Raw genomic sequence first — 24,179 nt, 5'->3', positions numbered from 1 at the left:
TCTCAGGAGCACTTGGCAGAGATACCTACATGGCTCTGATTAGTCAGCTAGAGTGTTTTAGGTCTACCTCAGCACCTTGCTGTTGGAGCTGACACGGATGTGGAATCGTTTTAGACCAACAGATGGACCATAAGTAGAGCAATTGCATAGCTCGTCTGGAGCAGGGCAACTCTTAGACTTCCTACATGTGTAGGTGTTTCCGCTAGAGAATGCATGCAGCGGTGTATTGGCCCTGTATTTAGGAATCAAACAGCAATAGAAGCTCAAAAGCTGTGCCTGTAGCATTACTACTGGATTTGCTATTAGTTTTTGTCTGGTTATCAGACATCATCTAGATGATGTTTGTGGTGTTCTTGCACCTCAAATTAGTGACTTAAATCTTGCTTGTCAACATAGTCTATTAACTGTATTACTTCTGAGGAACTGAAGCCCAGGCATGCGAAGGTGCATAGTCATGTCCGTAACTTTAGATCTAACTAACTCCAATATGCTTAAAGTTTGGCATAAACTTCATCAGCTTTCTAAATAAGAGATTCAAGAAGTTAATTTTAAAAAAATCAAAACCAGAAATAAGGTAATGGACCTTTACAGTGAGCAGACTGGAGAATGCAACAGGCAGAGAGCAATAAACTGAAGGTTTGAAAGACCCTGAAATCCCCCTTCATGAGCTATTTGTGGTAGCAGTGTTCATCTTATGATGAGAACAGTGAAGTGTGAGAGTGGCTATTAAACCACATAGGTGTCCCCTCTTTGTCTGAGCAGAAACCTGATGTTTGTTTTCAGGCTGTGGCTCTGATGACAGAAGTGGTGGTGCCTAATGGTCTAGAGATCCACATTCACTGCCCTCATTTGCTATGGTCTTTTGTTTGACGTTGGTAGGTTTCTGAGTCTTGTTACACCCTATACTGCTAGCTGTAAAATGAGGGTGATAGATCAGCTATGAAGGCACTCTGAGGGTGCATGTTTTATTGAGCGTGATATGCTTAGTATAGCTTTGACTGCTGTAACCTCTGTTATTTGTAATGCTGTAGTAACAATGGAGCCACTGTCATGAACAGGAATGGCTTTATGCTAGGCAGTATGCACATGCAGAACTAAAAAATGATCCTTGACCTGAAGAACTTAAGTAGGCAGCCTTAGCACATAATGTATTCATGCAGCCTTTTTGCATGAGGCCTGGTTATAGCCCTTAAAGGGAAAACTTACGCAGCCTGTGCTTGTTTCTGCTTATGTGGCTGTATGTGAGTAACAGCAAGGAGTTGCTGGCTTTGCTGCTGCTTTTGGCTTGCATCACTATGTAAACCTTGTCCTTCAGATGCTGAAATGGGAGAAAGGGTCTGGTATTCCCACAGTACTGTCTTTTCCTTTTATATTCCATATGGAAGATTAAAGGTCCACATTTTTGTTTAGCCTCAAGAGATAGGGAGACAAGTGTTTATATAAAAGGGATTGGTCTGGAGTTTATGCACCATTCATACTGCCGCTGTTCTTGGGCATTCCTTGACAGAGACTGGATAAAGCTGGACTGTCTTTTGCATGTTTGAGCCCCTCCTTGGCTGAGAGAGAGAGAGGACTATTTTCCATATTTTTGGGTGTTTGTTCAGAATGCAAATAAAAAGCACCAGTTAGAAATTACTTCTTAAAGTACATTGAGGCCAGAGCAAGTGGCTTTAGGGTAGGGCTACGCTGCATTGACACAATAATCAGAGCTTCAGACCATGCTTAAATGGTACACCTCAGCACTGAGCATTCTAGTGTTAATGCACTGCTGAATGTATTTCTTCAGCAGGCTGATTTCTGCTGTTCAAGAGACAGTATAAGTCTGTCACAGCATCAGTTTAGGGGGTCTTAACTTTCTAGCTCAAGCTGTGGCACGTTGTGGCTTTATCCCCAGGAGCCACTAGTTCAGTTCCAGGTGTGTTGATCAGGAAGGCTGTGACATTCGAGTAACATGTCTGATAGCACCTTACTGGGCAACCGTTCTTTTCTCAACATGCCAGAGCATTTTTCTCATTCCTTCACTTTGCTGCTTACAGAGCAAGATCTTCACAGGTACATATGTAGACTGTGATGTCATACTGCAAGAGCATCAACTATTTGCCCTGGGGTCTGTTTAATTATTTTTTAAAATTAATTTTGATTATTACAGCTGATTACACCTCAGTGAGCAATGTAATTGATATTTGTAAATGTATCCCAAGGAACATTCTGTACAACATGCTTTTTGCTGTTGAAGGTTAAAGACTCCGTTATTGGTTTTTCCCTAAATATGCCCACATCATTAGTTCCTCCATTGAAAAGGTTGCCATCTGGAAAAGGCAGCACAGAGACATTATTCAGGCACAAGTGCATGAAATTGGTGTTTCTGCATCTTCTGTCTTTCTCCTGCAAGGAAGCGGCTTGTAATTAAAGGCACTGGGTTTGAAGGAAACATTACTCATGTGGTGTTATTCCTTATCATGTCAAGGAGTGACAGCTCCACAGCTCTGATAAATTGTTTCTCTCAATGGAGGTACAAAACTACAATTCCAAACATTCTTCTCCCCTCTCCCCCTTTCTTCTCTCCAGCCTGTCTTTGAAAGAGTTTGCTACACTTTTCAAACAGATAAAATCTAAGAGAAAAGAAATGGATTTCTTGCTCCTCCATACCCTCTTTGTTCATAAACTTCACAAGCAAGGTATCAGGTGGGATTCTCAGTATTAAAGAAAGTTACAAGTTACATTAAAAGTCAATGGGATTCATGCTTATAACTCAGTGATAAGGTTCTGCAGATTTCATTTACAGTCTTATTCTTACTGAAGCTCCTTGGACGTCAAGAATGTCTCTACCTCAAGCAGGATTGGTTCTTGATGGGAGGGCTGCTGTGCCAATATAGAAATGGCTTAATTAAGGGTTACAGCTAAGGTCTGGTAAATGAAAATAGGCATTTACTGACTAGGACAGTGTCAGAATGTTTGTAATGGGAAAGCATATCCCTCTAATAACGTCACCTCAGAGCTAACGGCAGAAAGCATTTAATAGCGTTGCTCTAGAAAGTGGAAAATACTAGGTGTGAAACCTGGCATGGCTGAGAAGATAAATGATTCATTTTCCTTAGCTGGCTTTTCAGTAACAGCCCTCTTGTTCTTACTTTTGCAAGCAACAGCCAGATTGTTAAACCCAAAGTAAATCTATAAAAGATGGGTGCGTTAATGTATCAGCAACAGCAGCCCTTTGCCTCTGGACAGATAACTCTCTGAAGTCAGGAGCTCTCAGAAAGACCTCTTGGCTGATACTTAAGTCACTAATGGAGACAGAATCCACTTCAGCTGCTTCTGAAAATTCTTCTTAATTTTGTGCAGTGTGATATTTTTGTATTCTTAGTTTTAGTGATGAGTGAGCAGTCCTGATGCACCTGCTCGAAAGAAACTGCAAGCACATTAACTCATTTAGGAGAGCAAGTTGTTTGTCCTTACCTTATCACTGAGGAAGAGTATGGTGGTATGACCACAGACCACTTGAGTTCTGCAGTTTTGTAACAACAGATGTCCTTGATTAGGGTAACAGCAAACGTTGCTTGGGCAGGCTCCACTTGAAAGTTATCTATCAGAGTTCTGCCAGTGTATTTAAGATTCCCGAGAGGAAATATAGGACATGGTCTCAGATCTCCTGGAATTAACGCTTCTCTTGAAGTCTAAGACAGACTGAGACGTGTTTCAAATGAGATGTTATTTCAAAGTTGTTAGGACTTTCCTTATTTTTTTAGATTTACAGGAAATTTACTTTTCAAAATCTTGACGTTTGTTTTATTCACGAGGCTTTTCTCTTAGGCTGGAAGCTAAAAGGGTTGCTGCTACGGAAAATCACTTACGCTTGTTACATCAAGGACTATAGATGACACTTTTCATAGCCAGAGAAAAATTTAAAAAATTTGAAAGACTTTTAATGTGCTTTGTACAGTGCTAGGACTTACTTACCTAGTGCAAATAGTAACTGTATCATAGATACAGAATCAGCTTGAGTCCTGTCTAAGAAAGGACTCCAACTCCTGCAAGCTCATCAAGAGAGAGCGCTGGGGCTTCATTCACTCCTAGCTGTTAATCTTGCTTCACATGTTTTGCAACCATTTTTAGTGGGTTTGCACTAGTGGTGGGGTAAGAGGGAGAAATGACCTATTCAAAACTAGTATGCCTGGATCATATTCACGGAGTCTTGGATCAGATGTTTGTGTGCAAAGGTGTGTGTTTTAGAGGGTTTTAAACAAACCTTTTCAAGAACTGTGTAGCGTTGAACTGGAAGAACCTTGTCAGGGCACAGAAGGCTTGGTCCCAGGACACTGAATCATTTGGTTCAAAAGGCTGAATTAGTGGGCTTTTTGACTTCTCCTGTAAGAAAGAAGCTTTATCCCTACTTGACTGACATGAATTTACAGGGACTTACTGATGGTCACCCAAGATGTCAGTGGCAAAGCTAGCAGCTGAACCCAGTGCTTAATCATGGGCTGGTACTTCAACTACCAGCTGCTGCTTTCCTGCATCGTTATAGCACCTTTCAGTAATTGACTCTGAAGGCTACACTGACCAACCTGGTTTTTTTCAAACTATACTAGACCCACTGCATCAGATGCAGAGAATATGTGTTTAATGTGGGGAAGTATGTGGGGTTGTGGGGTAATGAAAAGGAGAGATGAGCTGAACAAAATAACTTGCTTGTTTATGCAGAACATTTGAGATGCAGAAGGGACAAGGTGAACATAGCATTTCACTGTGGATGAAATGAAGATGAGGATATTTGAAACACAATTATAATTATTATTTAAATATTTTTCTTACTGATCGCTCAGTCTTTTATCAGCTTTTCAAGTTAACGGAGTTAAAACAAGCAAACATATAATGATATTTCTTTGAGAAGTGCATCATTTGTGTAACATCTTTATCTTCATAATAGAAGGATAATTAACATCACTAATTATCTAATTAAGTTCATTAAGCATCTACCAACAGTGCACCGTGAAGTTGACATTATGTTCTACTGTCAACAAATGCTTTGATTTCTTAGGAAGTAATTAAAATGTAAATTAGCATGCCATTAAATGCACAGGGGAAGTTTGGAATCAAATATTCATTTCAAAACTGCTCATAGCACACATTTTTTTTTTACTTGAATGAAAGCAGGCACTTTGCTATTAATGATGTATATTAAACAATTTCCATTATAATATTATTGTCTTGTTTAATAACTGGCCCAAAGCTAAATTAGTGTTCTGTAGCAAGCTGGAAAAAGTTTAACTTTGAACAAAGAAATGTTTATGTCCTCTTAACCAGATATTTGAGAGGTTCATTTATCATTTTCAGATTGTTTACATGATCATAAGGAAATAATTCAATAGCTCTGCATTTTGTATTTTTATGCAGTTCTTAGGTCAATAGATTAGGTAAGAAATTATCTAATTTATAGAGTACAAATCATCAAACTTTCTGAAATGTTTGGAAATACTTCATGCATTGATTGAAGATAACTCTTTTGCAGAGAAGTTGGAATAGAAAGGTTGTTTAATAATGGATACAAATTGTTTGGCTGAACCAGATTCACAGGTCAGCCACCCCACAGTCTACCCCCTGCAAAATCCAAAACCAGTTACTGCAGCCAAGGGTATGTGACAACGTGGTGCAGAGAAGAAAATTCTCTTAGCAAAGTTCCCCCCTCCCCCCCTTGAATTGTATCAGTTGCAGATCATCTTAAGACCTGAAGCACAAGGTGTAATATCCCTTCCAAAACTTTTTGTGAACTCTATTCAGATAGAGATGTTCAGTATTTTTAGACTCATTGACATCCTGTGGCAGTGAAGTCCCTCCATGTAATTCCACATTGTGTGAAAAGATGTTTTCTTTTGTCTGTTTCCTATATCTTTTATGGGTTTTGTATTTCTACTTTTTAAGCTAGAGATTGGGTCTGGTTCAGTTTTAAGCTCAGATCTAGGATTTCAGCCAGTGGAGTTTAATGTTTAAAGCTGTTGTCATTGAACTCTCATCTTTCAAGAGCTGTTGGTTGCAGAGTTTTATTTTCACGTAGCAGAGACCATGCCAAATGAGTTGAATAGTGTTTATGTGCATGAAAGCAGAGCCTTATTTGGATCAGGAGAAACCCTAGAAGCAGTTGCTAGCAACTGAAACAGAATTACTTTTCTTTCTGCTACATATATAGAAAGAAAAATAATTTTCCTAATTTTTGGTTCAGGTATGTCCTTTTTCAACAGGAATTTTGACATAACATTTTGTTTACAATAAGAAGAAAATTATTTGAATTGAACTGCTTTGTATATGGATTGTTTGTTTCCAAAACCTTAAATGGCATTTCAGGTTGAATCAAATTTTCATTTTTGTTTTCAGACTTTGAGCCAAATAAATATTTTCATCCTCCCTTTCCCATATGAAAATCATTATTTATTATTTTTTAATAATTAGGTTATTCTGATTTTTTTGAAGAAAAAGGATGCACATTTTTTAAAGGAGAAGAGTTATGACGAACTTTACTTATGTATAGGCTATAGGTTTATATATGATGTCTCTTTTCATGCAGGGAGCAGTATGGAATGCATATGGGAGTCCAGGTGCCAACTGGAAAATTGAGTATGAAATTCTGTGAGAGAGCAGGGACCTGAAAATAGCTAGAACTACCCTGACAATATGTCCAAGTAAAGAACAGGAAATCAGGAGGGGTCCTAGAAATCTCTGCCAGATGAAGTTAGATTCCTCTTAGAGGAGGGCATAGGTAGCTAGCCTGTGCTGAAGTCTTGTGAATTACTCATTCATTATTGTTCTCGTCTTTGTTAGGCACCACCGAAGCTATCTTTATTTATCTGCTCCGTTCATACTTTCTGTTGCAGAATAGCCATACTCTTAATCTGTACACACAGGAATGCTTTACAGGCATTAAAAAGCTCCAAAAGTAATGATATCACCTTTAAATGTATGCCATTTTAGGGAAATATTGATAATTTGGAGGGTGAGGGAAGAGAAATATTTTGTGTTTTGGACTCCGAGCTGTAAAGATACGCTAAGGTTTGCAGAATTCTTTCTTCAGCTAAACGGATTAGAATTGTACATTCTTCTGAAATAAAAGCCATAATTCAAATATACTCAGAAAACTCCAGTGAGGCTTTAAGATAAACATGTTGAGACAGTATATAATAAAGCCCCAAGTTGCATACAGCTGTAGAAGGACTTCGTAGAAGATCATCTTTTTCAATAGAAGTAGGGAAGTGGTGAATAAGAACAAATGTCAGAAAGCAGGGGACCCCACTGCTAGTCCTAGTAACGCCAAAGTCTGACCTTCACCCTTCACTAGAAGTAAGAGGTAATGCCTACACTGTTAAAGGGGGGAAAGTGCGGATAAAACACTCAACCTCTTGAGGCCTCAAGTCACAAAAGAAGTCATTCTCAGAGAGAAATAAAGAAGAAAGATGTCTCATCTCCCAGTGTATGTGTTTGTGTGTGTCCCCTGCTGTTAGGAGATGACTAACTTGTTCTCACAGGAATTAATTTCTAGTTCTATTAGCTGCTATAGGAGTGTGCATGTATATGTATACATACTTATATATAGTTGCTGTTGAAGTAGAACTGCTTCTATGCTGTGTGAGTTTAGCTGATAAATACAATGTGAAAGTCTCATCATGTGTACATCATACTTTGGGTTTATCTTCTTGAAAGCCACCCCAGTGTGCGGGTGCATTTATGGTACACTGAAATATGGAACTTTTTCTCATTAAGTTTGCTATTCCCCAGCCAACTGGCAATGCCAGGAATCCATCCATGATCCTTAGGAGCAGTTGGCACTGTGCATTAGCCTCCTGGCGGGTTGAGGCACGAAGCTTACATGCAACACTTAACTGCTGGAGCTACAGTCTGTTGAAAAATCTAAATGAATTTTGGCAAAGTAACAATAAAATCCACATGGCAATGACAATGTTGTGATTCATAAGAGCCTGCAAACAACCCTTGATATTGACAGTACGTGCTAGGGACTAGGACAAAATGCTCTTTGAGCTGCTTTAAAAAAAACCCATTACCTGTCTTAGCTTAATGTTTATTACTTGGTGACTCATGAAACAATTTTTCCTCTTATGAATTGAACCTATGGGCTTCCCAGTGCATAGTCAATTACTTCAAAAGCAGTTTGGTCAAAAAAAAGGGTGGCTTACCATTTGCATAGGGTAGCAGAATACCTGGCCTCTGATTCACCATCCCTGTTAGATTTAATAGCAGTGGAAAGCTTGGTTGTTGCTGGAGGTGGTAACCACTTTATCTGTTTAGCTGAATACAACAGGGTTGGTGAGCGGGGAAACCTCGGTCAGCTCTACTAATTTGGTGTAACACTCAGATTCTTTTCTGTAAAACAGCCATGCTAACTGTAAAATCTTCTGCTTGTGAGGCTGATTAAGAAGAAGGGTTTGATCTATTCTCCATGATCTAGCAGAAAAGGACAGGAAATATTGGGTTAGGAGGGAGCAAAAAACTCTGGGTGAGTATGACAACTGAAGTGGATGTGACAAGATAGTTTCCCCATCTCAGAAGAGCTCAGACTCAAAACATACTGCTGCCAGTCTAGCTCTGTAACTATTTAAGTTGCAGTGGTTTAGGAATTTTCCATTAAGAATATTTTTGGTTTTAGACGGTGACTGTAGACATCGATCTCTTTTGTGAGAAAACGTCTCCTGCCTGTCCTAGTTACACTGTGGGCAACAGGAGATTCACTCTGGCTAGGGGGTGCGAACTAGAGGACAGAGCTGGGGTATGGGGCTGCCAAGAAGGGCAGTGTGGCACCGCAGGTAGATGCTGTTTAATGTTGAACCACTGGGAACCATATAACTGAGTAAAACTGGACAGTTCACCCTTTGTAAAATAACATTTTCTCAGAGTGTTGTTTCATTAAAAATGCAGCTTTTCTATTTGATTCTAGATGGGAAGAATGGTGTAAATATCAAGCTTATATTAATATCTCATGTGATTTTTCTCATTCTAACGATTCTCATTTTCTATTAATAAATTTTACGCTTATCTCCTTCAGAGGTTTTAAGCATGTTTGGTGGCTGCTGTTAAAATGTCTAAGTATTGCATTGTATATTTTTGTGTTTGTATCTTAAATGCTGGGATAAAAGGCAAATCTGACCCCCCTCTCAGTAATAGACTCTGTATGTAAAAGCTGCAAAAGAAGGTGTCTGATACTGAAGAGAAAGCAGTGTTATTGATACTTAAACTCTGCTGCGGAAGCAGAGCCTTGGCCGCTAAAAACATATTTTACCTGTAAACCTCTTTTACTTTGGATATCAGACCCAGAAATAATATGTTGGGGTAGTTTCACCCCCAGTCTCTTGTTCTTTCATAAATATAACTGTAAATGGCCCCATTAATCAAGCCTAGTTATAACTATGTTGTTGACATCTCTGTGATTTTTATAAACAGGAAGTAGGTTTGATATTTATTTTCTGTGAACATACCATAGGAAATCACTAAAAAGTGTTGCATTGCTCAAGTGTAAGTATACACCTAAATATATCCTGAAACACAATGTGATTTCTTGACTCAGGGCCATCAACTCTGATTCTGCCGTGCACAGCCTCTTTGCCCCTGTAGCATGTATGCTATTTACATGTACTTTTTCTATGTCCCTAAGAGAACCTTAACTGCTGTTCTGTTTTTCTGCTGTGTCCATGGAGTCCTTTCTAAAAACCTAGTGATTGTGTAAATAGCTGTGATCTGATTAAAAAACCTTTCATACAGAATTGTGAAAGCCAGGTTGGGAGGAATGAGGGAGAGGGGCTTTTCCAGCAAAGTGAGATCTAATATCTGTCAAATGAACTATATTAGAATACAATCTGGCACAAGGAATATAGCAGTCAAACTAGAAGGGATTCCTAGATTGATTCTTAAAATCCACCCCCCCACCCCCCACCCCGCTACTGTATACCATCACCATGTACATCCTCTTAATCTGCTTACCAAGCTGTTTCAAGTCAGTTCAGGTTGTTTTTGCCCCATCCACAACCCCTTTCCACCTAGCTGTGGTGGCAGGATGTTCCAGAAACTCTCTTGTCTTAATTTGCCTATCTATAAGCTAGGAATAAAGACCTCCTTCAAAAGGACCTCTGAGATGTGCTGATGAAAAGCACTGTACAAGAACAGATATTTTTGTTACAGCTGCAGTGTTGTATGAATGCTCTTACCATGTATGCATTTATATATACAGGTATAAATATTTATAATACTTATTTAGCTCAGATCAGTAATGTCACTAGTTCTAGTCCTCATCAACAGATGACTTAAACGTATGCTTCAAAATAAGCCTGTGGGTATTCTCCCTCTCATCTGTGGGACTATGCACTTCCTTGGACTGGGCCAGTATACTTGGTACTTTGAGGGATATGTGTACTTGGGCTGTCCTCCTTTTGGCTCTTCCAAGTCTAAAATTATTTTGTTATCAAGTTTATTTTTATTTATTAAGAGCTTTAGCCTGTATGTACTTACGTGTGTGTGGTGTTCTGAAATATAACACATAGTTTGTAATTTCCTAAAGAAAGCCTCAAACCCCGGCGCTCCAATGGCATAATGTTTCTTTAGGAAAGATCTGTGGCATATCTGGCGTCTGTATCATGAAATGTGAATTTATTATGGCAGGCCTGAATATTTGTGGACTGCAGGAGTGGGGGGAAAAAAAATTATGCCTGAAACATTCCAGAGCTCAACAGAGAATTGTTAACTTAAAAGTCACCCCTCTTAACTTTTTTTTTCTTTTTGATCATCTCTTATTTCAAACAACCCTTCAGTTGCTTTATTTAAAAGAAATTATAGAAATCCAGTCCCTGGATTTTTTTTTAGCATGTTAATATTGTCTGTTTGCCAGCGTTTTTTTCCTTGCTTGTTTTACCTTTCCCCAGTTTTAATCGCTTTCTCTCTTATTTGCGTAAGGTCTCCATGCAGCAACAGGGGAAAGGTTTTTGATTCTTTCATTCTTTTTTAATAAGGAAATGGCTTGTAAATTCCATCACGTTTTCAAGCTATAAATATTGGCTGGGGAATCTGAGGCAGCAAAATGACCTGGTTATACTTACAGCATAAGTGCCTAGGATGTGAAATAAAGACTGAAAGCCTGGTACCGTACTCAGATTTTGAAGTCAAGATGGATCGACACAGCCTCTTAATCAGATCTTCCTTAAAACACAGGTTGTATTTCAGGCACTGACACTTACTTTTCTGTAGATGACACCTAAACCTTGTACTATACCGTGCAGTATTAACAATTATCAGAGGTAGTGTATCCCTTCTTGTTTAAGATAGATATTACAGTGCGGCACCGTTGTATTTTATCTGTTGCATAAAGCGTTGGCATTTGAAAGGATAACCATTACAATGTGTGATTTCAGGTTTTTTATTTTTAAAATAGAAACTTTATTTGTAAGGAGGTCACAGCAAACTTTATGCTAGTTGTTCATGAAACATTACTGTACAGTGTAATTATTCTCACTGAACATTTATTCTCTGTCTTTATTGAATATCTTTGTTCTGGTTATTCTCTGTCTTGTTACAGTGATCTCTAATCTTATTAACTCTTCATTTCATTTTTCAACCGGATGGTTTTCTTGGAGAAGTGATCATCTTGGAAATGTTTATCTGGTTGAAGATGGCTAGCTAAAGCTCATTTAGAAGCCTAAATGGTCAGTCTTCAGTTAACCAGAAGCGGCTAGCAGAATTTTTCCCTCTTAGGGCCCTGCATGAGTTTCAAAGGCTTAGGGACAGGTCAGTAAAGTTGATGAGAATCTTTCAATGTAGGTTTTGACCTTAGGGATCTGATCAGTGACCACGACTGAAATACAAACTATGAGCAGCTTTGAAACAGCTGGCAGCGCTGACCTGGCATGAACAGCCTGTGGGTATTTGTAGTGGTTGCTAATACATGGAGGAATCTGTTGTCTGTTCTGAATGGCTTTTACCCTATGTCCGCATAAAGCTGCGCTCTCGGCTCTCTTCTTGTACTGAGCCTGCCTCAACAGCACAGAGATGCCGTTGCTTTCTAGGTCAGTCTTCGTGGGAGTTTTGTATGAATTATGGAATAGTTTTGTGAGGCCACAACTGTGATTACAGGTTTAATGATGCTTTAAACAAACAAAAATGTAATGACTTTCATCAGTGTAAAACAGGAGCTTCCTGCAGGGAAACACCAATAAATGTGACTTCACAGTAGGGGTACAGACCTGGCTGGCAGCCAGCAGTAATCAGCATACCACGTAGACCTTGCGTGTTAACCTAATTATAGCACAATGCAAGCAGCAGCTAGACAGTTTGCTCTGAGGAATCACTGCCTGCATGGCACAAAGTCCATGCATTTAAAAGTTACCCATCTGATCCATGGCTTTGGGTAGTGAGAGGCTGGGACTTCCATAGCCAGCTCAGCTCGGTGCTGTTCTTCACAGCATTCTGATTTACTGACCTTTGTCAGAGCCCCTTCAGGGAAGCTGGTGAGCGCAAGAACCTTTGCATGGCAGTGGGGGCGCTTTGTAACCTCTCTTGTATAACCTCTGAACAGTTTCTGCTTTCCCTGCCACCACTAATCCTCAGAAATTTGTCAAAGGAAAAGATACTTGTGGGACTCTTTGCAATGCAGATGATGATCAGCCACTGTGACTCCTTTTCTTTCCATCTTATAGCTGTGATGTACCTTTTGCAAGTTCCCGGAAAGGGGCAGCAGTCTCTTACTGACTTCAGAATCATCTTCAAGTAAGGCTGCGTCTTCCCTGCACATGTTTGACGGGCTCATGGAATGGATATTTGTGGTTTATGTGGGTATTACTGTGACTGCTGGAATTCTCTGGATTTCAGTAGTGGTTAGGAGCATCATTCTGAGTCAGGACCCCATGTGCATTACCTTCAGGAGAAAAAATAGTTGTTTTTCCAGAGAGCTTTTGTTTGGAAGATATTAAAGCAAACATGTCCAGAAGATGAAAAATGACATCTGGTAGTTGCAATAGGATAGCTAGAACCTTTCTCCCGGAAAGATCTTGTCAAACAGGAGAATTTTTACCTGTGACTGTGTTAATAAGAAGGCTTTGGTACTGAACTCTCCCCAGGAGCTATTTTGTCAGTAGTCAGGTGAAGAGCAGGGGAGGATATGGACAGAGCAGTTATCCTTGTACTGCCATAGAAATGTGTGAGATACGACACTGTAGAACAGTACTGCGAGAGTCAGAGAGCTCGTTAGAGCTGAATCCTGAGGTGGTTCTTCAGCAGTCTTTGTGCAATAAGATGAAACAAGCCATTAGCTTACTTAGCAGTTGCTGAGTGCTTCAGCTGTACACACAGACTTTCAGTACGCTTTATGTCTCTAGTCAGGCCAAAAATATAAGGAGAACAAATGCTTTGCTTCAAGTCTCCTTGGGACCCAGAAGTTCATAGATGGCTAGGAGAAAGAGGGAACCAACCCAGTCTTTTCAAAGCTGGAAGCTTGTCTTTGATTTAAGTTTAACAGATGATTTGAGGAATTAGTATGATAATGAATATTCTAGGTGTAGTTTTGCTCTTCTGTGCGTGGTGCTAGTTTGGCACCTGACAGATTCTATTGAGTTTCACAATGTTTCTGCAAATCTTTTCAAAAAGCAGGCTCAGACAGGAATTGCTGGATGAAACTCTCTTGGTTTGTTTTACGTAAAGGCTTAACTGTGAAACTTGTCACCTTAAGTCTGTAAAAATGTTGGTTTTGTGGAGTAGTTGAGAGGAAAATCAAAACCGTTTTATTTTCCTAGCCCCCGAATTTAAGGATCCCACCACACTGGGCATTTGTTCATGGTCTTAGCCTGCGTAGCTCTCTGAGGTTAGTATTGTAGTCTCTGTTTTATGATTGGAGAAGTAGAAGTTCTGAACAATTGCACATCTTGCTGAAGATCATATAACAAGCTGTTGGCAGAATGGGGAGGGCAGTTCATAATCTCTTGACAGCAATTCTTCAGCGTCTTAGACTTGCACAAAATCTCTTTTCCTGAGAAGTTAATTCAAATAAAATAGCAAATGAAATGTTTGATTGTTATGTGGGTTCACTGTTCTGTGAGTCTAATGCGTTCTGAACGGAAAGGTGGCCAGAACGTCCTGCCAGACAGCTTTGGGAGACGTGCATTGCCAGAGCTATCTGAGTAGCACTGGAGTTTGGGCCATGTCTGTGCTGTGTAGTGGAGCAGAAACAGTCTGGGTGTCTCTTTGCATTGGCGCAGCTCTACAAGCTTCCACAAGCTAGCTCAGAGATCTCTGCATCACATTCCCATTAAGCAGTGTATTTATTCTCTTGTTGCCAGTGGACTTAGGCTCCCAAATATCAAAGACGTTTTTGGAAACAGTTGATTTCCTATCTGCAAAATGGGAACTCTGACCATTCTTTTGTCTGTACTTTCTGTTTATACAGCAAGGAACAGGAATATAGTTACAAACTCTGGATCCTGACCTCGGTTTGGGGTCTCTACATCAGATAATTGTCTTCTATGCTACCTGCAGTGCTAACTAATTCACTTCCAGAAGAAGGAGCCTTACAATCTTATTTACTGTTCTCTTTCTCCTTCTGAGCAATTCCACTGATGACTTATGGTTAAGGTCGGATATATTTATCTCACTGGTAAAGGCATGCAAATTGCAAAGAGAACACCTGAGAGCAATCTACATGATTACCTTACCACTGTGCCGCCTGGAACTTGACAGCTCATAGGCACAGGTTATATTCCTTAATTATTCTTGCAAAAGAATAAGAGCAACTAATATCTGCTTCTACCCCTCACAGAGTTTACACCTGCAGCACCTGGTATTTGTACGTGTTCTGATGTTTCTTCTAGGGATTTGTGTCGTGTATGGAAAGGTACCGAAGAAGTGGGCAGGAGCTGTATGCTTCTTTGTACAAGAATCACATACAGGTAAAGAACGGGAATATCATGTGACACCACTATTTGGAAGAGCATCTTTTTCACGTCTTTTGGACTACCTCGAGAGATCAGGCATTTCAGAAGTGAGATGAATAAAATGCCTGTAGTGGGCATAGTGGGAATTCTTGGCCCAAGAAAGGTAAAAGCTAATGACAGTACTCATTGCTGGCCTCACCACTGAAATGTGATGTGCTTTGTGAGCATTACTCACGAATCAGATTGTAGATCTTCACTTTATCGTCAAGAATTCCTTCCCCCCCACCTTTTTTAAATGAATTATTCCATTTTTACAGTGGCAGAAATGAATGAGAACTTTGACCTTTTTTTTTTTTTTTTTTTAGCAGCTAGTAAAATTTTTCAAGAGGGCTCAAGCTCATAGCCAGTAAAATCTCACATTTGTGTTTCAGCGCTGGCCATCAGGACCTACAAGTTTTTCATTCTTTGAAATGCTTCTCTTCCCTTTAGATTGATACTTTAAGGACCCCCCTCTCTCCCCTGTAGAAATAAAGCCATGCTGGAGGGAGGACCATATACTTCTGACTCACACTTTCAGACTGTGTTTTCAGCGAGCATGTTTGTTGCCATTTAACAAAACATTGTCCAGGAAAACCTGAAGTGAGTAAATCTGAATGCTCACCCGTGACACTCTTTTCCTAGCTCACTGCTTTTGAGTTGGAAATGTAACGAAGAAAGCCATTTTCAAGGAGGTTTCAGATTACTATGTGCTCATGTTTGTCATTGTATCTTAGTCTGGCTTATGGCATCTCCCACAGTACTCTTTCAGTGGTCAGTGGGATCTGTTTGCTGAGTCAGCAGCGCTCCCTCTGGAGCAATCTCTTCTGGCAGGGTGGGTAGACCTGTTTGGATCACTGAGGTGGTGCCACCCCTGGAGACAGGAGCAGGGAAGTGTGCAGGAGTAGCACAAAGTGGTTCTGTCCTGCAGGTGCTGCAGTGTGGTTACAGCAAAGCAGCCAAGGACTGGATGATAATCGAGGAACAGCTTTTCTACAGAAGGGGCCCATGGCGGGATGCATCACGGTCCTTCGAGCCACGATGGATTCTTGACTGGTATGAAGGGCCTGCACGAATGAGGAGGAGGATTCAGCACACAAGCACTCGAGCAGCAACGAGGCAAATGAGGAGTGAGGTAGGAAGCACTTGCCGGGGTGTTGGGGGGGCGTGGGGGGGCACAAATTCTGAAACTGTTGCAAGTGACTTCAGAACTCCCTCTTTTCTCTGATTCTCATCACCTGACTTTCAACGTGCTGCACCATATGTGGGGAAACCACCGAACCCGTCTGCTTTCAAGGGAGTAGGAGGGCCTGCAATATGTTGAGCAGCCACAGAATGATTTTTCCTCTTTTGTGGTATGAGATATCCCTAGATAGGTGAAAGCATAATGCAGTATAATGCAATGCTTTTTTGCTTGTAATATTTCACAGGTACAGCACTTCCCAATATACCAAACAGAATCCAGTTAGAAGTTTGCACTGTCCTGTTCATCTTATGCATATTAGTGCTGCTAGAACTGGTGATAATTAAAGAAGGGGAATTAAGAGTGGTTTGATCTAGGCATTCATTCAGCCGGAAGCTGAACGACTTAGTGTGCTTTTCTCAGGAGGTTCCCATCTCAAGGACATTTTCAAGTCTTATATTGAAGTTTTGGATTCTGCCGGTTTTCTGTAGACAGGGTTATGTGATTTTTTTCACTCTGGAAGTGGCTTCATTCAGGGTCCTCTTTGAGAAAGATAGTAGTCGCTTCCCTTTTGCTTAATTGTTGAAATTGATTCCTACCTTTAATTGTTCCTTTGGGTCTTTTCAAATGTATATATTTGAATTTCCAAGGCATTTATTTGCAAAATAGTTATAAATCTGTGTTGTACTTTGGAACAAGGTTCTATGTTATGTTTACCTGTCTACATATTCCGCCTTGGTCACATCTATTCTCTTTCCAGGTTCTCCTAGCAAACAGAAATGAATCAGCCCTCGCTGCTGAAGAAAATCCAGGTGAAAATTTAAGGCTAAATTACATGATAGAAGGGGGTGGACACAAAGAGCCAAAGAAAGAGTTGGAATGAGCAGATGGAGCTCTGGATTAGAATTTAGGCTAGGGAGAAAAACTTACTGTCAGTGTTCTGGTTTGAAAGGTCACTTGAAGATTTTTGGAGAAGACTGATGTAATTGTTATAGGTGATGTATCAACTGACTTCAGAATTTGTTGATCTCACGTTGCCACTGGAAAGAGCTGGAAGTAAAAAAGCTATCTTGAAATGATACCTTGGGCATCTGGAAAGTTCCCAAACTGCTTAACTGCAGGAGGAGAAGTGCAGGCTCCCCACTTCTTTTGTAGACGCTTTAGTTCTACTTCTAAAATACTATTTAAAACCAGATGATATATGACTCAGGGAAATCATAATAGGAAATCTTGATCTGTCAAGAATGTGGATAGAACAGTGGAGAGTGAGGCAAAAAGAAAATTAACATATCGTATTGTTTTTCAGGGTTCAAAGTGGAACCATGTTTTTCAAAATATGATCATTATGTCAAAATTTTTCATTTTCCAATGCCAGGTTTTCCATTACATGAGATGGTAAAAGAATGAAAGATGATTGGAAATGTGAAATATGGTAGAAAATTTGCTATTTTTTTCACAAGAAAAAAAATATGAGGAAAAAATTTTGAGTTCAGGAAGGGTCAGCCTAAGTCTCCATGGCTGCTCCAGGTCAAGCTTCTAGTGCACACTGGAGACGTGCAGTACTGTTGTATCCTTTTTACTGTGATAGGGCCTAGGAACTAACTGAGAATGGAATCCATTGTTCTGTGCTCTGAACAAACCTAAAAACCCAAACCCATCAAAGTGCTTGCAGTCTACATCAATAAGCATAGGAGAAGGCTGATCATGGCTGCACTCTATGTGTGTCTGTACAGTACTGCGTGAATTTGCAAAACTTGAGGGACAGCTTGGGCAAGTTATCAGTGGATGGTCTCTCCCTAGGTTCTGTTGAGGTCCTACTCAGTGCATGTCCCCAAAAGACTACCATTTTTAGTTCTTCCTAATTTTGGTCTGAGTATTTTAACAGCCTCTTTTTAAATTATTTCATTATTAGATAATCAGCCCAATACAGTGCAAAAATGGGAATAAATTCATTTAGTCAAAATATTTGAATCTTCAGTGATTATAAGAATTTGATTTAAATTATGACGATGCAGGGACCTGTTTTTAGTTCCCGGAACGAAACATCCTTCTGTAGCAGTCACAGATTTTACTTCTCTCTCGCCTGGATTTTGCAGATAAATAGTGTTATTTCCCAAGGTAGAACAGATTGGATGAAATCTAAATCGCAAATGCTTTTGGTGTCATCCGGCTGCCACTAAAACTGTGATCTCTTTTATATTGATATAGGAGAGCTGACGTTAAATGGAGCAGAAAGGGAGATGGATGAGAAGGGAATGGATTGTAACCAGCTAACGTTCTTCCCTGCCCTGCATGAAAGTTTCCATTCAGAAGACTTCTTGGAGCTGTGTGTGGAGAGACAGATTATATTGCAGGAGTTTGCAGACAGTGAAAAGGTACTAAGATGTGCTGGAAATTTTTCTCTGGGGAGATAGCATTTTAGAAGGCGAGTTGGTTGTGAAGGCCTATCTGTTCAGTTTAAATTTTGGATCAGCTGGATTCAGTCTACAGTAAGCGTCATCAATACCTGTTTCCTTAGAGCACTTCCAGTTTTCCAGCCTCTGTTCAAACTCATATGAAGACTTGTTCTTGAAGAGCGTATAACGCTCACTCTTTGAAGCAACCACAAAGATGTCGGGTACGTGGCCAAGGGATGCTGGTACCTGAGAGACAGTATCTTCAGGTTTTGCCTAAGCCATGGCAAATTCTGAGAACCTGAGGTTCCTACCCTGTTTCATGGCCTGAGCAGTGCCTGGATCCAGTTTGTTTATCGTCTCTGGAAACGTGTGACAGTTTTCTCTAGGTGCTAGTTCAGTGACATTAAGTGGTATTCAGCAGGAAGAGATCTTAAATGTTTTCTTTCTCTCTTCTCATGCCTTGTACTTCTCCAGCCCCTTGTGAGTAGTGAGCAGACTCTTCACTCTGAAACCACAGAGGCCTTCCCTGCGTCCTGTTTATCTGATGGTTCAATAGCATCTCCTCTAGTCAAAACAGTACTGGTACTCTCCTGGTACTTCCTTGCTCTTGTACTGAACTGGATACCCTTCTTCTAGGATTCTTCCCAGCAGGAGGAAGAGGCAAGTCCAAGAACACTGGGAGGTTGTGAGCTGTGGAGTAGATGGGAGTAGCTCGGTTAGAGGGACGGTAATTTCAGTCTGGTGTTCTCAACTTAATCCTTTTTCTCAAAACCCCCTGTCCTCCACTGCCTGGATAGTCCCCACAGTGACTACTGAAAACCATGTCCTTGATGGTGGATATACGCTACATGAAGCTGTTTCCCCTGGGGTTGTAAGAGGTTGTCACAAAGAGTAGACCTGGCCGCGTTCTGTGATCTTTTGGAGTGTACCTTTTTCTTCCAGTGGCATCTTTGCCCTGTCGGCTCAAGAATTAGTATCCCATGGTGGAAGGCAAGGCTTAGTAGACTTGAAGCATACAGACTTTGCTGTCACAGTACTTTGATGGCTGCATGTAGATATAGAAATAAACATTTTATTTTTATGTCTCAATGTCAATGCCAAATTTTCTTGTCATTTTGCCAGCATCCAAGGATCACATTCTTGTCCTCCAGCATGATGTTTTCCTCATCCTATTAGAGCTGTTGGTACTCTGTATGTCTATACAACATAACTCATTCCCTTGCCCCTCCTCCTTTTCCCCCACACGTACATCTCCCCAGCAGAAGGAGACAAGCATGAATATGTGAGGCGGGTTTTCCATGTGCTGATCTCATTCTGAGCCTTCAGGCTGTCTTTCTCTTCTCTGTGTAACTCCACGGGAAGCCATCAAAAACACCAGGCGTGTTTTTTTTTCCAGCAGCAGTCACTGTGTTGCCAAACTGACAGAAGTATTAAAAAAAGCAGTAGGGGGTGACATTAGCTGTCCTGCGCTCACTTAGTGCTCTGTGGTCCTGCCTTGTAAATGGTTGCCTCGTGAGCTGTTTGCACTTTAACCAGGCAGCCGGAACCATCTTACCTACTGCACTGAACTGAGAAGTCATTGCAGTGCTTTGGCAGCTGCTAGATTGATTTCTGAAACACAAGGACAGCCCTCGTCTGGAAAGCGGTTGTTGCTTTATAATGTCACCCAGTGCTGTTTTCTTGCATTACCATTAAATAAGCATTTCTGTACATATTCAGATATGTGAGATGGCTTTTTGTAGAAGTTAATAGATCGAATGTTGGTGATGTTATCTATTGCTTAGTTTCTGTTTCCAGCAAGTTAAATCAGGAGAGCATGGGTGCAGGTGGGGTATTGTTGTGCTAATATCATCTGGTCATTTGTTTTATTTTGCTTGCAGAATAGAGTACAAAACCTTTCTAGGCATTCCTGACAAATAATTTCTGCTGTCTTGCCCGTCTCACCTGCACCTGCACAGTCCTATTGTGCCTGGGCTATCCATCGCATTATCCTTACCTATGTAGCGAGTTCTCAGGATTCTCAATCTTGCCATATTTCGTTCCCTCAGAGAGCCCTAGTTTCTCCTTTGAAGACACCTTATTCCAGATGTAGTGTCATTTCCAGTCGTTCAAGGCTTTGCGCTGTTCTTTCCCTATTTCTTTACCTGCTCTGCACCAGTTTCCCCTAGTCCTCCATCAGCTTTCAACGATCTGCTGGTGCCAGATCCAAAAGCCAAAAATCTTTTATGCAGTGCTGATGAAATACAAGGTACAGAAGGTCACTGTTGTGTTTTGGCTCTGCGGTGGTACATAAAAAGGAGGTGGATGGTAAGAGGAGCCACAAGCGTTGAAGGAGAGGTTGTGTGTGTGACACGGGTGATGTTACACAACGTGTGCTCTGGAAGAATTGTGCAATAGAAATGCAAATACGAACCTGTCCTGACCTCATCTATCAACTTGCCAGCCGAAAGTCAAGCCCAGCCCTTTAAATAACCCTGGCTTACTAGCAGACACAGAGAGATCGGATTCCTGTATCTGCAACCTGAGCCCCCAACTGCAAGACTGCTTCTCTGATCTTTACAAGTCTAAAGTACTCCTGCCAAGTTGTTACTGTGCAGTTAGCATGTTACAGATGGAGAAGGTGTGGAAGGCTTGAGGATTGATTTTGGTGTAAAAATTCTGAAATTTGGAGGAAAGTAAAGCTCTGTCTGCCAGCAAGTCGTTTGAGACAGTAAGAAATCCAGGCAGCTGGGGTAATGAATCTGAAGTTAACAAGGAGGCATGGCCTAACAGAAATCTGGCAGAAACGATGCCTTTCCTTAGAGGAGGGATTGGGGAGAGCACAGGAAATGCCAAGGACAGTAATAGAAGTGACTAGCATAAATCAGTTAAAGAGGGAGAGGGATGCATGGTTGGAAGAAAGTTGCTCATTGAAGAGTAGGTGCAACTTAAGGAGGGAGCAGCTGTAAGGTTCTTCATCTGGGACAGGCGGAGCTGCCCAGCTCTGCATCTACTTGGCAGAACCAGTGTTTTTAGGGGCATTGCACATATATCTCCTAGCTGCGCAAGACTCCAAGGCAGGATGTTTTCACAGGAGCGCTGTTATGGTTTATTCCAATGCAAGGATGCAGCAGTAAAGAACTTCTACCTGTACTGAAGTGCAACGAGGCAGGGAGTGATCAAAGCAGGGGTTGGGAAGTCAGGTCTTTGGGGCGATCCATTTCCCCTCCCTGTGCCTCAGTTTTAACTCCTTGCTACAGGAGCAGGGACTATAATGGCTGCCCCGCTGCAGGAAGAAGCAGTGCTGAGCATTAATAAGGGTTTGCAACGTGCTTTCAGACAAGAGCACCCAAAGAAAGGCAGGGCATTGCAGATGATTTCTAATGTGACTTGCCTTGTCTGGGTGTTCTGCTGGCGTGGAGAGGCTGCTGGGAGCCCCTTTCCCAGCCCCACCACCATGGCACAGTGAGCAACTTAGGTGCAAAGGGCAGGGTCATGCTGTAAGTGTTGCACAAAGCCTGGAGCATCTTCAGCCAGATCTCTGCTCTCCTAGATGTGCTCTTGTGCCATGACTCTTTGTGCTCCTGGATACCTCCATGTTACGCCCTGCTCTCCCTAACGCACACTCACACCCACACCCCTACTGCTGTTTCTTTGGTGTTCACCTCGATGAAGGACGTCTTTGACTTGTAAGGCTGTAGCTGCTGTCTGAATCTCTGCAGAGCTCCTGCCCCACCTCAGGGCCCTGACTGCCACCTCAAGTTACCACAGCTGATCCCCTAACAGTCCCTTTCTGTAGAGTGATGCAGCAGGGGAGGGAGCAAGCAAACTTTGCTGTCGTTATTTCTGAGAGTCATGGGAGCTGTGGGAAGGGCATGAACTTGAATGAACTGACTTGATGGGAGATTTAAGGCTCACATTAGTTTTTGGCAGCATTTTCTGTTTGAGAGGAGCCTGGAGTGAGACAGAGATGTCTGGGGGTGTGCAAGAGGTATGAGAACAATCCTATTAAAACTGGCTTCCAGATGCTATCAGCAGCTAAGGGCCTCTCAGGCTGGAGATGGGCCGGGACAGATGGCAGCTTCCAGCATGGAAAGCAAGGACAAAGAGCAGTCCCAGTGCCGATGGCCATGTACAAGATAAGAATCTTCTTCTTCCACCCCTTCTCCCTCCCAAATATCTGATATCATTTTCTTGCAGCATTTGGGAACTTGTTAAAACCTGATACCTGCACACTTGAAGGAACACCTCCTGCATGCGGTTTCTGCTCTAGTGGGTGCTGTGAGGGAGGGCAGGTGGAGGAGACTCATTGGCTACTTGCAAAAAAAGAACGCATCTTGGATCTTCCAGAGCAAATCTGTGACTACAGACCTTGTCCCTGTCTCTGTGATGATTGCATTGGTTTCACTGAAGTCAGCAAAAGAAATTTGAACTGATGTTTGTGACAGCTCAGGCATGACCAAACTTGACCCTAGAGCCTCTACCACTAGGTCAAGTGGATTTAATTTCCTGTGGTCATTGAACTGCTGGAGGGAATGAAGCAACCTGTCATGTATTCTTAAGCAGTGATTAATGAGATGCATGTGCCACAGTTTCAAAGTAAGATGAGTCTTTAACAACAAGTAAACTAACAGACGTTGCGGGAAAGGCCTTGTGAGTGGCACTGAGGCCTGGACCTGTGTGGTTCTCACTTACACTGATAACATGTATCTGTTTCCCTAGCAAAACTTGTGGAAACAACATGTTTTGTTTCACGTACTTGGAGTCATTTTAAACTCTGTGGCCCTGAATGGCGCTGGCCCAATTTGATTGATAGGTCCTTTGTAGCTGATGCAATCTGAGATTCCTTGATACGCAACAGAAAGGGTAGAAAGAGCATGGGACTGTGGGAGGTTTTATCTCTGTGATTCTTGATATGGTGTTATCTGAGTGTCTTCCTTTTATGAGCACCATACAAAGCCTTTGTAGCTTTTGCTTTCTGAGCAAGTGACTAGAGAGGGCTGTGAGTGTTGATAGAGAAATGCAAGATGTGGCAGTGAGGATGAGGAAGATGCTTGAATTCAGTAAGTCCCTAAGCCACTGGTTGCTGAGAGGCTACATGAAGAGTAAAAATCACTCCATCCATAGCGTGTTTCTTATGCTCTTTCCTTAAGCTTCTGTTACGGAGATACGAGATAGTCGTTACAGAGGTACGAGATAGACCTCTGAATGGACTTGGAGTAGCCATTCTAGTGTCCTCATTCTGTAAAATGCTGTGCTCAGGAGGCTGTGTGACTAGGGGAAGTGTGCTCTAGTGACATGATTTAGTGATTATAATTTTCTTGCATTGTATTTTTGCCTGGAGGAGCCATACTGCCCTGCTAGAATCTGTAGGAATAGGTGGCTAACCTCCTGAGTTGTTTTCAGAAATCCTGTAAGAGCTGTAATTCAGCTCTTCAGACATGTAATTCCTTTGGAAGTCTGGCTCCTGAATTCCAGAGTGGGTATGCCTTTATGGCTGTTCATTTAAATGCAACTAGATGCAGTTAACAACAACTGTTCTAAAAAATAATAAGAGGAGGAGGGAAAAAAACCCAAACCCCAAGCCTGTAGCTTTAATTCCTTCGTACATCTGAATGAACAGAGCAATCAAGAGAAGCAGGGCCTTAGGCAATACCTTAGAAGGTAATTATTCAATTA

The 24,179-nt window shown here is 41.3% G+C and overlaps 1 protein-coding gene across 8 annotated transcripts in view; it reads left to right on the top strand.

Moving 5' to 3' along the window:
- WDFY4 (WDFY family member 4) overlaps nt 1-24,179 on the top strand; it is a 151,290-nt gene that overhangs the window by 70,941 nt on the left and 56,170 nt on the right. For all 8 annotated transcript variants that reach the window (XR_011142195.1, XM_068950147.1, XM_068950141.1 and 5 more), the window contains 4 exons: nt 14,844-14,921; nt 15,874-16,077; nt 16,886-16,937; nt 18,334-18,500. Coding sequence is in view for 7 of the 8 variants with exons in the window: in XM_068950147.1 (XP_068806248.1) it covers nt 14,844-14,921; nt 15,874-16,077; nt 16,886-16,937; nt 18,334-18,500 (501 nt within the window). In the remaining variant the exon portion in view is untranslated. The remainder of the gene's footprint in view (nt 1-14,843; nt 14,922-15,873; nt 16,078-16,885; nt 16,938-18,333; nt 18,501-24,179) is intronic.

Source organism: Struthio camelus, chromosome 7, assembly GCF_040807025.1.
Source record: "Struthio camelus isolate bStrCam1 chromosome 7, bStrCam1.hap1, whole genome shotgun sequence".
NCBI lineage: Eukaryota > Metazoa > Chordata > Aves > Struthioniformes > Struthionidae > Struthio > Struthio camelus.
Note: the sequence above shows the minus strand (reverse complement) of the source record. Positions and strands in the feature narration are given on the sequence as shown.